The sequence below is a fragment of the Nerophis lumbriciformis genome, linkage group LG01 (genome assembly GCF_033978685.3).
Source record: "Nerophis lumbriciformis linkage group LG01, RoL_Nlum_v2.1, whole genome shotgun sequence".
Lineage (NCBI taxonomy): Eukaryota > Metazoa > Chordata > Actinopteri > Syngnathiformes > Syngnathidae > Nerophis > Nerophis lumbriciformis.
Genome location: NC_084548.2, coordinates 28,672,092 through 28,687,644, shown reverse-complemented (window position 1 = coordinate 28,687,644; position 15,553 = coordinate 28,672,092). Strand labels below are relative to the sequence as shown.

The window sequence follows — 15,553 nt, the reverse complement described above, 5'->3', positions numbered from 1 at the left end:
GTGCAATATACTAATAAAAGTCTCAAACAATCAAAAAAAGCGTGTTCCCCTGCCTTTATCACATTTTAATTATAGATGTCAAAATTGTGTATGTGCTGAAAGCTTAATTACTTGCCTCTAGTAACTTGGGTTTTTCTCACATTTGCTTTATTTTATTTTATTTAGACTCGCTGAATACACCCTTTTCACGATTCGTACAGCCGAAAACAACACAAGTATAGGGCATTTCTTCATCGAGAAAGTCGAAATGGAGCCTAGTACCTATTGGGAACAGAGCTCGCTTGACCACCAAGCATGTTTCATGGATGGGACGTGACTAAAATCTAAACAATAGCAGCGACATAAAAACACAGTGCCCCCGTGTGGTGGAGGACACACTCATCACTGTAGCAAACATCCGTGTTGCATTCCAAGAATTCAAAGTGCCATAAAACCAACGGTTTAATCGCAGTTAACGTAACTGAACATACAAATACTGATGACAGTTCAAGAATGTATTAACGTGCCATACGTTATTGGCAAAACAGCTAAGAAACTAAACCTCCTGCTGTTGTTTGATCAATGACATTACCATAGCTTTTTGCTCACATTACTATCTATGAATCATCTTTAACACATTTGCTAACCATTAAAACACAAACTTGTTCCCCCACAACTGTGAATATTAAAACATATTCAACATTAAGCTCCCATTTCAAACAAGAACACTGCATCTAATACAAACAATTGTAAAATATTACAACTAAAGATTAATGTACTTCAGCTGTCGTCGTTGGCATCCTTCTGTCTCGGGAGACGATGGGGTAGATCGAAAAGAGGGGTGGGGGGTCTCACTGGGATGGTCCATCCCAAGGACGGAGATGGCCCCTGGCACCTGTTTCCTTCGCCAATCAGATGGGCTTAGAACCGGTATCTGCTGGAGTGACCTCTCCAGTGAATCTACATGGCCTGGACATGGAACTATGGAGGGCAAGCTGTTGTCCAGGCAGCAAGCCCCCCCCTCTCCGCATGGCTGGTGGATCCAAGGGAGCGACGAATGTCGATACAACTTGGCACCAGCGACGCCACAGGAGTTGCCGGAATGACGCTACAACATCAAACCGCCTTCATGACTCCGGCTCCTGATTTTCTGTCAGGGTTTACTCCCTTAGCCTTACCCTCAAGTGGGTTGACCGCAAGGCAGCGGTGGTTTTGAGATTGGAGATTTCCTTCTCCTAGATGGGCTGCCTTACCAGGTTTACGAGCCCCATCTGCCCGAATGCGGCAGGTAGCACGGGGGTACATCTTACCCGTGGCGGTATAAGCCCGACCTGACTATGACTTCAGCTGTATTTACATTAAATGGTGGCAATGCTAAAATGGCCTAGTGTGGTGAGTGTGGATGCTTGTCTATCTGTGTCGGCCCTTCAATGACTTGTAAAGGGTGTACCCAGCTGCCTTCCACCCTTGTGCAGCTGGGATAGGCTCCAGCCCCCCACCCCCTTTACTACCACTCCTACCCCAAGAGGGACAAGTGGTAGAAAATGGGTGGATGGGTCGGTTGTTTCCATTCACTGCAATTCCCTCCCTTGTTTCTGCAGTGTCTTTATTATAGCTCAGTGTTGCGGTGCTTGGGCAAGATCTGACTGTAGTCGTTGCGTCTTTGGGGTTGGTAGGAGAGCAAATGACTAAACTCAGTGAGGAGTCTCTCCCAGTAGCAGGAAATATCTTGCATCTGCAGATGCTCCGCAATGAACTCCATACCTCTGTGAGGAGAAAATGAGAACATAACTATCAGCACAGACGTAGAAATACGAATTTAGGGGTCCAATCACAGTATATTTATACTTGACCTGATGGCAATCTCTTCTGCAATGTCGTCGTTGTCTTTGACAAACTGTAATAGTTCTCTGTGAACACATTTTTAGTGCAATGTCAGTGGCTCATCTTGTTTAGTACTTTGCTGAAAATGGAATACCCATTTTTTAAAATTAGTCTTAAATAGTATTTTTTTATACTATGATGACACATAACAAAATGCACTAAAAGCATTTATTGTGAAGCAGAAGTTCTTTAAAACATGTTTTAAATCCACATGGAAATGCTGCAAAGTGACTGTTGGACAGTCTTCACCTTTACTTCGGTCTTTGATTAACATCCATTTTGAGTGATGTTATACAGTGACAGCATGTGGGAAAAAAAAGACCATGCTTGTATGAATACTAGTGTTATTGGTATAAAAAGTGAAGAAGCTTGCTGAGGTACCTGACATCAGACAGATCCTGCTTGACGGGGATGTAGTGGACCCAGGGTTTAAGCTGTGGGTAGAAGAACTCTTGCCATTCATCGCCCACATGAAATACCAGCGAGCCGCAGAGGAAGAGATGTTTGAAGCGAAAACTTGCCGCCACGCCTCGGAAGTTGAATAAAAATCTTAGGAGGAAGGAGAGGAAATAAATATTTGAGAAACATTTTTAAATCTGAAATTACATACTAATAACATTAAGAACAAAGCCTTTTGTCGCACGACATATTATACAAATTAAAATAAACATGGTTGGCATTACATTACACAGAAAATACATTTCTCAAAAATGTCACATCTGAACCAAAATGGCAGACTACCTGTACATCTTACAGTAGGTGTATACAGTATATGTGACAATACAGTAAAATACAATGTTGTTGTGCATCCTGTTATGATGAATGTGAAACGTTTTACAGAACGGTATAGCTCTCAAAATGGTGATTTAGCAGCTGAAATAATATAAATAATTATAGTGATAATAATAATTAGGGATGTCCGATGATGGCTTTTTGCCGATATCCGATATTCCGATATTGTCCAACTCCTTAATTACCGATACTGATATCAACCGATACCGATATCAACCGATACCGATATATACAGTCGTGGAATTAACAAATTATTATGCCTGATTTGGACAACCAGGTATGGTGAAGATAAGGTCCTTTAAAAAAAAAAATAAATAAATAAAATAAGAGAAATAAATTAAAAACATTTTCTTGAATAAAAAAGAAAGTAAAACAATATAAAAACAATTACATAGAAACAAGTAATTAATGAAAATGAGTAAAATCAACTGTTAAAGGTTAGTACTATTAGTGGACCAGCAGCACGCACAATCATGTGTGCTTACGGACTGTATCCCTTGCAGACTGTATTGATATATATTGATATATAATGTAGGAACCAGAATATTAATAACAGAAAGAAACAACCCTTTTGTGTGAATGAGTGTGAATGAGTGTAAATGGAGGAGGGAGGTTTTTTGGGTTGGTGCACTAATTGTATCTTGTGTTTTTTATGTTGATTTATTTAAAAAACAAAAAAACAAAAATGATACCGATAAAAAAAAAACGATACCGATATTTTCCGATATTACATTTTAAAGCATTTATCGGCCGATAATATCGGCAGGCCGATATTATCGGGCATCTCTAATAATAATAGTAAGTTTTCTTTACCAGCGTACACAGTACAGTGGCCATAAAGATGAGTTATTGCTGCTTTTAATAAAATGTGGACTTTTTATGCAAGAAGAAACTACATAAAGAGTTTTAGTCGGCTTACTTGTACTTGCAGTGGTCAACTAATGGGATTTCTTTGGCTGGCGGTCTCCCGAGAGTGTCCTAGAATAAAAGATTTGAACAATGGAAACAAACCAAAAAAATCAGTACAAATTAACCCATGAGAGTATGAACACACTTAAAGCTGCTGTATGTCACAGGATCCATATTACATTATCTGTACAGTAATCTATTTATTTATTTATATATATTTATTTATTTTATATATATATATATATTTATATATTATTTATATATTTATATATGCACCTTATTGCTTTTTTATCCTGCACTACCATGAGCTTATGTAACGAAATTCCGTTCTTATCTGTGCTGTAAAGTTCAAATTTGAATGACAATAAAAAGGAAGTCGAAGTCTAAGTCTAAGTCTATTTATGTCATGCAGAAAATAGAACACCGGCAATAACTAGCATATGTTGCCAATAGCGGTGTAAGTGAAGAGAATTAATTAATAAATGTATACGTGTCATATTTACAAGTTAAAAGTTGCTATTAGTCGAATATGATATCAGGCTGTCAGTTACCACTGACTTGTGTGAATGAAAACGCATGTCGTGCTTGTATAAACACAAGAGATGGTCGAGAAATAAAGGATTTAAAATTTGATGTTGCAGTGACTTTTACATTCCTGTTGAACTGGTAAAAGAAAGCATACACATTTCCAAACACTAGAGAATGGATGAATTGATGGATGTTTTTGTAACATAACCTTATCTTTTTGTTGTATGCGTGTGTAATAATGGGGCATAGTTTACAAGGTTACACCGGAATAAGGGCGGAATATACGGTAATAGTTGCAGCTTGTTGCTACGAGAGCTCTCTTTAGGAAGCCACATATCTGTGATATACAGCAGCTTTAAAAATACTTGTGTTAAAATGTGTTCTATACAGCTTTGTGCTTGAAATCATTAAGTTCCTTAATGACATTATAGCAAACATTTAAGAGTGGTTGTCAAGTGAAAGTCATGTCACTATTCCAGCATATGGCTTCCCCAAAATTCCAACAAGCTTATTTTTTTACAACTAAAGTTTATTTTACATGTATATAATGCTTTATCAGGGTGTCAAATAATACAATATAACTGTTCTTATTCTTACCATATTTTTTTATTCAGTTCATAGAACACAAGCTAGGAAAATCTATATAATATAATAAGGATGTAGCAGTTGTTTAATCTTAGTCTATTTCTAAGCAAATTGAGTTTTTGGCTTTGAATGTGGTGGTACAGGCCTCCATCTGCCACCACGGAAGCATTATCATCCTTACAGCATTTTGTCCAAATTAAATTATGATAAACTCTCATTGGCCGAAGACTTAAACTGGGACTGGCTGAATGCAGTTTCTGGTGAATTTAAATCCTTCTGTGGCTCTATTAACATTAGCCAGTTGGTCAACCTACCTACAAAGCCAAATGTAAAGAGTCCTGATATGTCTACTCTGATTGCCTTAGTCCTAACAAACGTCCCTCAAAAGTTCTAATCATTGGGTGTGTTTTGCAATGATTTAAGCGATCATTGTGTTGTTGCTACCTGCAGGAACACTGAAATCCCCAAATGCAATCTGCATATTATTTGTAAGAGAAATATAAAAACATTTAATGAACAAGCTTATCATGATTTGTCTTTGGTTAATTGAGGGCAATTGAGTCTGTTGCCAGATGTCGAGCTGGCTTGGGCATATTTCTTGGAAAGTTTTATGAAAATTGTAAACAAACATGCTTCTATCAGGAAATTCAGAGTCCAACTGCTGGTTTTCTCCAGAATTGTCAGAGTCCATCCATCACCAAAATGTGGCATGGGCCAAAACCAGGAAAGACGATTCTGCTCGGATTGGTCAAATTTTAGGCATTTAAGAAATAAATGTAATTCTCTTATCAATAAGGCTAATCAGAATATTACACAACAGAAAACCTCAACAACCTACATTAATTTTGGAAAGTGATTAACTCTAGACCGCAGGCTCTTCCAAAATATGTCTTAAAAGACTCTGTCCTTGTCTATGATAGGACTGAGGCCTTAAAGAGCTTTAACAAGCATTTGGTAGCTTCTGGTTCGTTGTTTGTCCCACAGGAGCAGGCCCTGTGACTCCCTGCACAGAACCTCTAATGTCTTCTGGAGAGCTTTTTAATTGTGTTCATTTTACTGTGCAGGAAGTGCATAAAGCTCTTAAAGTATTAGCTCACAGAAAACCCCCTGGACCAGACTTGATAAAGCCCTACTTCTTGAAAATGGGCGCTAATTATGTATCGTAGGGAAGGGATTCATACAGCCCTATTCCTAGGTAGATCTCACGTGAAACTAAGAGAGGGGTGTTAAAATTTTTGCGATGCAGTCTGCTGAAAATGATGGAAAGCATCACTCTAGATAACAACTGACGCTGTGGTCAAAGTTGGAATTGCCACTAAACACCTTTAAAGAATCACACTCTACTGCCATCTGGTGGCTCATGTGGATGGTTACCCCCCTAAATTTGTCATGTTCGTGTGTCAGGTAAACCTTGACAAATGGGGACGTATGAATCCCCTTCTTACTGTAGCACAGCATTTTACAGTTCGTTTTAATCGTTCAATCCAGAACAAAGAAATCGCACTCGTTTGGAAATCAGCTTTTGTTACCTCTCTATTAAAAGGCGGGGATCCAGCTGTTTTAACTAACTATAGGCCAATATCAAATGTGTGTGTCCTGTCAAATGTTATTGAATCTCTTGTCTGTGATCAACTAAAATAGTTCCTGATCTTTAATAAAATTATTTATCAACTACAGTCCAGCTACAGGAAAAAATTCAGTACCATCACGTCTGCTGCAAAAGTGATAAATGACATAGTTGTTGCTCTTGACAAAAAACAATATTGTGCTTCCCTTTCTATTGATCTGTCAAAAGCTTTTGGCACTGTGGATCATGTTACTTTAAAGCATAAGCTTCTTTGTATAGGACTATCTAATCATGTTATTTCCTGATTCACAAATTATTTGACAGGAGCCAGTGTATTAAATTTGACACTCTGTGTTGTCAATTTTTGAATGTCCACAAGGAGGTGCCACAGGGTTCTATATTAGGACCCGTTCTGTTCATCATGTACAGGTATATTAATGAATTAGGACAAAATGTGTCTGACATTTTTACACTGATGACACAATCATTTACTGCTTTGTTTTGAACCCTGCTAAAGCTGTAGAATCTCAGCAGAAAGCTTTGATGTGGTCCAGCACACATTTCTGCAGCTAAAAGTAGTCCCCAATACTGAAAAGACAAAAATAATGTTGTTTTCAAAGACTGAAGGTTCCTCAAACTATTCCCTTAGTATCTACTCTTGAGGCAAATGTCATAAAGGTGGTTCACACGTACAAATACCTCAGTATTTTGCTTGATGACTTCCTGACTTTTTACCCCTATATCATGGGTGTCAAACTCTGGCCCGCGGGCCAAATTTGGCCCGCCGTGTAATTTCACTTGGCCCTTGAGGCGATATCAAATTAACAATAGAGCTGGCCCGCCGATTATATTCAGCGGCGGTGCCGCGGTAACACCGCATTCACTGCTAATTCTCATACTTGCCAACCCTCCTGAGAGACTCTCAAATTTCAGTGCCCCTCCCAAAAATCGTCACGTCCGCTTTTCACCCAGTCCAGCGAATACTGGCCCAGTCACATAATATGTGCGTGAATGCAACGCATACTTGGCCAACAGCGATACAGGTTACTTTGACGGTGCCCGTATAAATAACTTTAACACTGTTAGAAATATGCGCCACACTGTGAATCCACACCAAACAAGAATGACAAACACATTTCGGGAGAACATCCGCACCGTAACACAACATAAACACAACAAAACAAATACCCAGAATCCCATGCAGCCCTAACTCTTCCGGGCTGCAATATACACCACCGCTACCACCAAACCCCGCCCCCCACAACCCCGCCCACTTCAACCGACGCACGGAGGGGGGGGGGGACAGGACAGCTCGTGGAGGATGATAAACGCAGTGCCTTTAAAGCACGCCCCCAAGACTGTGGTCCGGGTGGACTATGAGGTGGTCCGGGTGGACTACGAGGTATAATGACTGATGAACAACTTCGTTCGATAATGAAAGATGCCTCAGCTCAAAGCCTGAGCCCCAACATTAATGAATTAGCATCCAAGAAAAGATGGCAGGTATCTGGCTTGGGCACATCAGATTAGATCTGTGTGTTGCAAACTGAGCAGTTTAAAGTCCTGAATGGTTGGTTTATTTATTGTTATTTTATTTCTAATTTATTAGCCTGTGGAAAAAGTTAATGTTGATATTTACCTCAGAAGGCTGCAAATAGAAAAGAGGCATTCAATTTTTATTTAAATTGTATTTGATATGCCATTGATATTTTTTTATTATTATTATTAGAAACTCGATTTTGCATGTCACTATAAAGTTATACAAGCCTTGCTTGTTCAATATTCAATGAAAAACTTGTTTGGGTCCCTATTAAAAGGTTAATTTGTTAAACCTTGGCCCGCGGCTTTGTTCAGTTTTAAATTTTGGCCCACTCTGTATTTGAGTTTGACACCCCTGCCCTCTATAGACAATCTTGTGAAAAAACTTACATTCAAATTGGGCTTTTTCTTTTGAAATAAATTTAGTTTTTCTTTTGAGACTCGTCACGGCAACATTTTTATTTATTTTGGATTATGGATACCTGTTGTACATTAATGCCTCTGCTCAATGTCTACATAAGGTTGCCACTTTATATCATGCTTCTCTGTGTCATTACTAACTGTAGGGCTTTGACCCATCATTGTGAGCTGTATTCTTGAGTGGGATGGCATTCTTTGTCCTTCAGGAGGCTGGGTCATTGTTATACCTTTATTTATAAGGCAATGCTTGGTCTACTGCCCTCCAAGATTTGTGACTTAATCACACGGAGGAGTGATGATCATTTGTTGCTCACTGTTCCATTTGCACACACAGAACTGGGGAAAAAAAGGCTTTTGTTTATACTCTGCTCCTTTCACATAGAACATGTTGCAAAAGGACTGGAAAATAACTGAGTTTATTTCAGTGAACCCTTTTAAGTCCAGATTGAGAGCACTTGGGATGACGTTTTTAAATTGTAACTGTTTTTCTTAATGTGTATGACATGTATTTTTATGCAACTGTATATTTTGCTGCCTCGTGGCCTGGACTCCTTTGAAAAAAATGTTTTTAATCTCAGTAGGACTTTACTGGTTAAATAAAAGTTAAATTAAGAAAATATATGTATATATACCAATTTTTCGAAGTATAAGTCGCACCGGAGTATAAGTCGCACCTGCCGAAAATGCATAGTGAAAAAGGAAAAAAACATAAAAGTCGCACTGGACCAAACTATGAAAAAAACTGTGACTTATAGTCCGAAAAATACGGTACTTACAATAGCAATAACGCTAATAAGAAGGGGTGCATGACAAATAGCAAACTGATATATGAAATTATGAAGCCACACCAATAAATCCGCTAAAATTAAAAATATGTCAGATAACCGAAAAAACCAATACACTCCGAATTAAGCGAGAATACTTGTACTGTGCCGTAGGTGGGTTAGGGTGAGCAAATCAAACGCTCATTTTCTCCAACGTGCTATTTACTTCTGTTTCAGAGGAAGACTTTAACTTGTTATTTTGACCAAATGTTCTGCAAACATTGACCAAGTAGGGAAAAACAAGCTTCAACACATCAAACCTTAGCAGCCACCAGAAACTAAAGAAAACTGCTTTTAAAAAGCCTATTAATACACCTGCGAACATAATTTGTATGTGATTATATTAGTTGGTTACAAACATGCATTGAAAACATGAAAAAGCCTGAAAATACAGATAAGATGAAGATAGAGAGACTTGGACCTTGTCAGACTTCCAGGCCTGGTTCTTGGTATATTCTGCATCAACCAGCTGTGGCATTGCTCTAGAAAGGAGGACCAGAGGGTCACGCTCTGAACTGGTTCTAAAAGGACACAAATCAGAAAAGGAGCTCACCACACTGGTAAATAGTCAATCAATACAGTAAAAATGCGACCCAACTATGCAACATGACAAATTTGTATTTAACTGAAGTTGTCACTAGTATAGGACTTTCTAATACACACATATATATATATATATACATACATACATGTACATGTGTATGTATATACATACATATACACATATATATATACATGTACATACATATACACGCGTGCTCACTTATTTTGGGGGCTCTGGGAATCACTAATAAACCAGAGTTCTTAGAACGCAGATTTCTGGCCGGGACATATGGTACAATACAATCAACAAGATAGGATGGAGCTAAACCATTTAGTATTTTATACATAAGTAGTAAAACCTTAAAGTCACATCTTAAGTGCACAGAAAGCCAGTGCAGGTGAGCCAGTGTAGGCCTTAAACGAGCAAACTTTCTTGTTCTTGTCAAAAGTCTAGCATCCAAATTTTGTACAAACTTTAATCTTTTAATGCTAGACAAAGGGAGACCCGAAAGTAATACGTTACAGTAATCGAGACAAGACGTAACGAACGCATGAAAAAGGATCTCAGCGTCGGTGATGGACGAAATGGGACAAATTTTAGCAATATTACCAAGATGAAAGAAGGCTGTTTTAGTAACATTCTTAATGTGTGACTCAAATGAGAGTTGTGCCGAAGAGAATAGAGATTCTTTACCGAGTCGCTTTGTATAATTGTTTGGTTGTCAAATGTTAAAGTGGTTTTATTAATAAGTGCCGGTGTCTAGCAAGACCGATAATCAACATTTCTGTTTTCTTAGCGTTAAGATGCAAAAAGTTGCTGGATATCCATTGGTCGATTTTATCATTAATACTTGGTTAATATTCAGGTCACAAAATGTAAAAACAGTATTATTGTTGGCGCTTTTGGAGGTTTTTATGCACGGACTAGAGGACCTCCTATTGACTCCATCATAAGCAGACTTTCATTTACGTTTATTTAAGAGTAATGGAATGTATTAAATATGTATTAAAAAAAACATATTTCGTCATGTCTCTCATAATGATTGGGTACGATAGGCAAAACTCCAAAAAAGTGCAGTTTCCCTTTATATGATTTGTGTGTGTAGCGTGTGGACGTTGCCTCGTGGTTGTACCTGTTATCCACCGTAGATGTCACATGTGAAAATGAAAAGATCATAGAGAAGAGTGGACTTTTGCTATGGACATGGGATAGGCTAACCCCCCCTCGCAATCCTGAGGGGAAAATAAATGGATGCATGGATGAATGAGAGGAACCAACCTGGAACCTCTGAAAAATCCTTTGGACTCTTTGTAGTGCCATGGCCACTGAGCAGCAGATCTGAAACATCAATATATTGATTATGACATCACCATGTTATCGTTAAACATTATATCAACGACCTTCTAAGCCTTACTTTTTAAGATGGTCCCTCATTAGATCCCATCTTCCTAGTCCAGTGGGATATATGGGCCACACAGCAGGACCACCCTCCCAGAACGTCCATGCTGGGTACATGATGTCGTGGTAGTCTGAGGTCTAGTCACGTCACACCCACATACATAACCTGTTACTGTAAAATGGAGCGTGTTTTTGCACATACTAACCTTGCTGAAGGAGAAAACTGGGAAGATGGCCTGCACCCAGTTTGGAACTTGAGGATAATCCCTGACATTTACCACCATCTCTACATCAGGTAACCTGTCAATCAGCTCTAATAGGAAATGCTCCACCCCACTGCACCTGCACACACCAAACAATAATAATCAATCCGTCTGCTGAATTCAATATAATGCCTGTTGTTGGCAGAACAGACCTGGCTGGGAACATGCAGTTGCGTTCCCTGTACAATTTATGATCTATGATCTGGTAGTGGGTGCCCACTCCTCTTTCAACTGTCCGAGCCATGAGATCCTTTGAAATTCCTCTTTGAAAGGGACCCAGGTCTTGCTCAAGGACCCTAAGGCAGAAAGTTGTACACAAATCATATATACGAATATATATCCATCCATCCATATGTCAGTTCAGTTCAGTTTCAGTTTATTTCGAACATGCATACGATACAATATAATGCATCACACAATTCCAGTTGTTTCATTACAGCACGTCCGAAAAGGAGTAGGAAGAAGCAGAGCTTATTTAATCCCTTTTCATACCATAGCAATTTTATCCAATTTCCTTGTTCTCTGTAACAGAACAGTGACCAAATTAATAATAAATAAATAATATACCATAGTAAGCAAACAAATATTAAATACATAAATAATCTTTGTCTCAATAAAAAAAGGGGAAAAAAAGGATTCAACATGTTCATCATAATTTTTGTTCTGTGTACTTTGTGAACACTTGTAGTTTGAACAGTTTCTTAAACTGAATCTTATTGGTGCTTTGTTTGATTTATTTGGTTAATTCATTCCATAGTTTAACTCCACACACAGATATGCTAAAGGTTTTAAGTGTTGTACGAGCATACAAATGTTTTACATTAGATGTTCCTCTAAAGTTATATTTCTCCTCTTTTGTTGAGAAGAATTGTTGTACATTCTTCGGTAGCAGATTATAGTTTGGTTTATACACAATTTTAGCTGTTTGCAAATGCACCAAATCGTTGAATTTCAATAATTGTGATTTAATAAATAAAGGTTTTGTATGTTCTCTATATCCAACATTATGTATTATTCTAATTGATCTTTTATGTAACACAGTTAGTGAATGAAGCGCACATTTGTAGTTGTTTCCCCATATTTATACACATTCTCTACCGCTTGTCTCTTCTGGGGTCGCGGGGGTGCTAGAGCCTATCAAAGCTCCACATGGGCGGAAGGCGGGGTACACCCTAGACAAGTCGCCACCTCATCGCAGGGCCAACACAGATATATATATAGTGGGGAAATATGTATTTGGTCGCCTTCTGATTAAGTATGTTTATCCTTATGAAGACATTAAAAGCACAACATTACTATATTAACTTTTACTTGTGGAATATTCCACATTTTTAGAGGAGCCAATGAATTAGGTTAGGGTAACAGGACTGAATGAAAACCCAGGAGCAGCGCTACTGTGAAGTGTGAACCTCTTTTTAAAAACAAAACAAAAATAAAATAAAATAACGTAGTTTGCATGAGAAGTAACATAAATACGTTTCAGAAGGATTTGAATTATTATATTTTATGGTAAAGCCTGATTTTAGGAAGTGGGACAAGCCACAAATTCCATCCATCCATTTCTTACCACTTGTCCCTTTTGGGGTCGCTGCAGCCTATCCCAGCTGCACATGGGCGGAAGGTGGCGTACACCCTGGACAAGTCGCCACCTCATCACAGGGCCAACACAGATAGACAGACAACATTCACACTCACATTCACACACTAGGGCCAATTTAGTGTTGCCAATCAACCTCTCCCCAGGTGCATGTCCATATCTTTCAAATTGTATTGTGAAGTGAAGTGAAATATATTTATATAGCGCTTTTCTCTAGTGACTCAAAACGCTTTACATAGTGAAACCCAAACTCTAAGTTACATTTAAACCAGTGTGGGTGGCACTGGGAGCAGGTGGGTAAAGTGTCTTGCCCAAGGACACAACGGCAGTGACTAGGATGGCGGAAGCGGGGATCGAACCTGCAACCCTCAAGTTGCTGGCACGGCCGCTCTACCAACCGAGCTATACCGCCCCCGTATTAATTAAATTTACAATCAGATCAATTAAAAAATGTATTTACAGTTCATTTTACCAATATTTTATCCATTTTATTTCCTTAGAAATGCAATTAATGGAATAACTTCAACATGTTAATGTTCCATCCATCCATTTTCTACCGCTTATTCCCTTCGGGGATGCGGGGGGCACTGGAGCCTATCTCAGCTGCACATGGGCGGAAGGCGGCGTACACCCTGGACAAGTCGCCACCCATCACAGGGCCAACCAGATAGACAGACAACATTCATACACTAGGGCCAATTTAGTGTTGCCAATCAACCTATCCCCAGGTGCATGTCCATATCTTTCAAATTGTATTAATTAAATTTACAATCAGATCAATTAAAAAAAAATGTTTCAGTTCATTATAGCAATAATTCATACATTGTATTTCCTTAGAAATGCAATTAATGTAATAACTTCAACATTTTAATGTTACTGCATTAAAAAAAGCTACCATAAAGATGATGGACTGTTCATCATTTGCAGCAGCAGGTGATTATATATCCCTACTTTACCCCTCGTATCAAAGTTAATAATGATTAATAATTAAAAATCACAATAACCTTAGATGGCAGCTACAGTTGGCAGAGCTGCATTGAGTGTACACTGCAACCGCCTCAGATGTTTTGTCCATGATTTCCCGTTGTCCTGTTAATAGAAACAGAGAATGTTTTAATGTTAGTATATGGGGAAGTAAAGCAAACATAGTACATACAGACAGTCGCTCATTAATAACCAATGGGGGAGGATTAAATAAGCGTTGCTTCTTCCTACTCCTTTTCGGGCATGATGTAAAATGAAATGATATGAAATTGTGTGATGTATTATGCTGTAAGTGTGTTCATGTTCGAAATAAACAAAAGAAAGAAAGAATGGTTCGTGACACTTCAAAACAGGTTAGCTCGGAGTTAGCATGCTAACTGGTGAAACTTATCGAAGAAAACAAGTATAATTAAACTTTAATTGAACAGTTGGTGTTAACTTATGATGGAGATGAAACGCACACTTGTGCAGAAATATGACAGTTAATGAGTGGTTGGTGCTTTTTATAGTTTAGCTCGGCCCTAGTAATGATAGACTGGCATGCTAAATGTTGAATTAAAAAGAGCACTAAGAGCGTGAGCAACGTAGCCAAGGTTTGAAATTTTTTTGAGGAGAAAATTTTGAATCAAATACCTGCTTCGCATGGCGAATATACAAAACACACTTGCAACAGCAGTAGAAAGACCCACACACAGTCACGCTCCATCTTTCCGCAATCGACAAGCTTTGTCTGCCGCGCACAAAGAAGGCACTTGTTGCTCCTCTTGGATCTACTACTTCTGTCTGAGCTTGGTCGTCACGGTAACCCCTCCCCTTCCCCCTGGGGGTGCTCGTGTGACTCCGTAAGTTAGGGAACCATGCGTTACATTCCTCAGGGACATTTGTATTAGATATTTTAAGCAGGTGTTTTTTGTTTACATTATTGCCTTCTGGTTAGCTAATGTTTGCCCTGCAGGTAATAGTCACTTTTCCACCCCTTTATATATTAGGTATAGTTGTAAGTAAAAAAAAAAAAGGTCAAAGACAAAGCTATTCGGGTTCTTGTGAGTATATACACTTCACTGCCGATGTGGGGGGGCGCCACCTAAAATCTTGCCTAGGGCGCCAGATTGATTAGGGCCGGGCCTGCAGAGAAGCATTCCCACTCACATTCACATATAGGGCCCATTTAGTATTGCCAATCAACCTATCCCCAGGTGCATGTCTTTGGAGGTGGGTGGCACAAGCACTAACCCCTGTTAATAAAGTTATTCTTTGTTGTGAATTGTTCTGCATTTCTTTCCTCTTTTTTTGTTTTCTTTAATGTTAATAAGGATACCATGTTATGCAGAAGTGTAATAATTTTATAGACGCGGTGGAGAGTGGGGGTGGCAAAATATTTTTTTCTCTTATAGGCAGGGGCGCCGAAAAGGGGGGGTAAAGGAAACGGATTCTAGGGGCCCATGATGGAGGGGGGCCCAGAGAGGCCCCTAATGATGATGAAATTATAATACAGAAAAAATAATGACACTGTGTTGGGGGCCCTGTAAAGATTCTTTTCATGGGGCCCAAAATCCCTGCTGGCGCCCCTGCCTATAGGGGTGTAACAAAATAATTGAGAAGCACTGAGGTAAGGTAATATAGTATAGTAGACTAGAGTACTGTAAGGGGCTCAAAGTGCATAACATGAACAATGATAACATTAAATGTTAAATTGTAGTGTTGTTCACACATATAGTACACACACATGTACATATATAC

The 15,553-nt window shown here is 38.8% G+C and overlaps 1 protein-coding gene across 1 annotated transcript; it reads right to left on the bottom strand.

The window, feature by feature from the left end:
* Positions 1-125: 125 nt before the first annotated feature.
* Positions 126-14,578, bottom strand: poglut1 (protein O-glucosyltransferase 1). Its single transcript, XM_061978657.1, has 11 exons — positions 14,447-14,578; positions 13,834-13,918; positions 11,385-11,528; positions 11,176-11,311; positions 10,986-11,107; positions 10,850-10,909; positions 9,449-9,548; positions 3,575-3,633; positions 2,245-2,412; positions 1,833-1,889; positions 126-1,745 (listed from the first exon to the last, which is right to left on the bottom strand). The coding sequence occupies exons 1-11, from the start codon at positions 14,517-14,519 to the stop codon at positions 1,589-1,591; spliced, it is 1,161 nt and encodes a 386-aa protein (XP_061834641.1). The 5' UTR covers positions 14,520-14,578; the 3' UTR covers positions 126-1,588.
* Between the last annotated feature and the right edge of the window lie 975 nt (positions 14,579-15,553).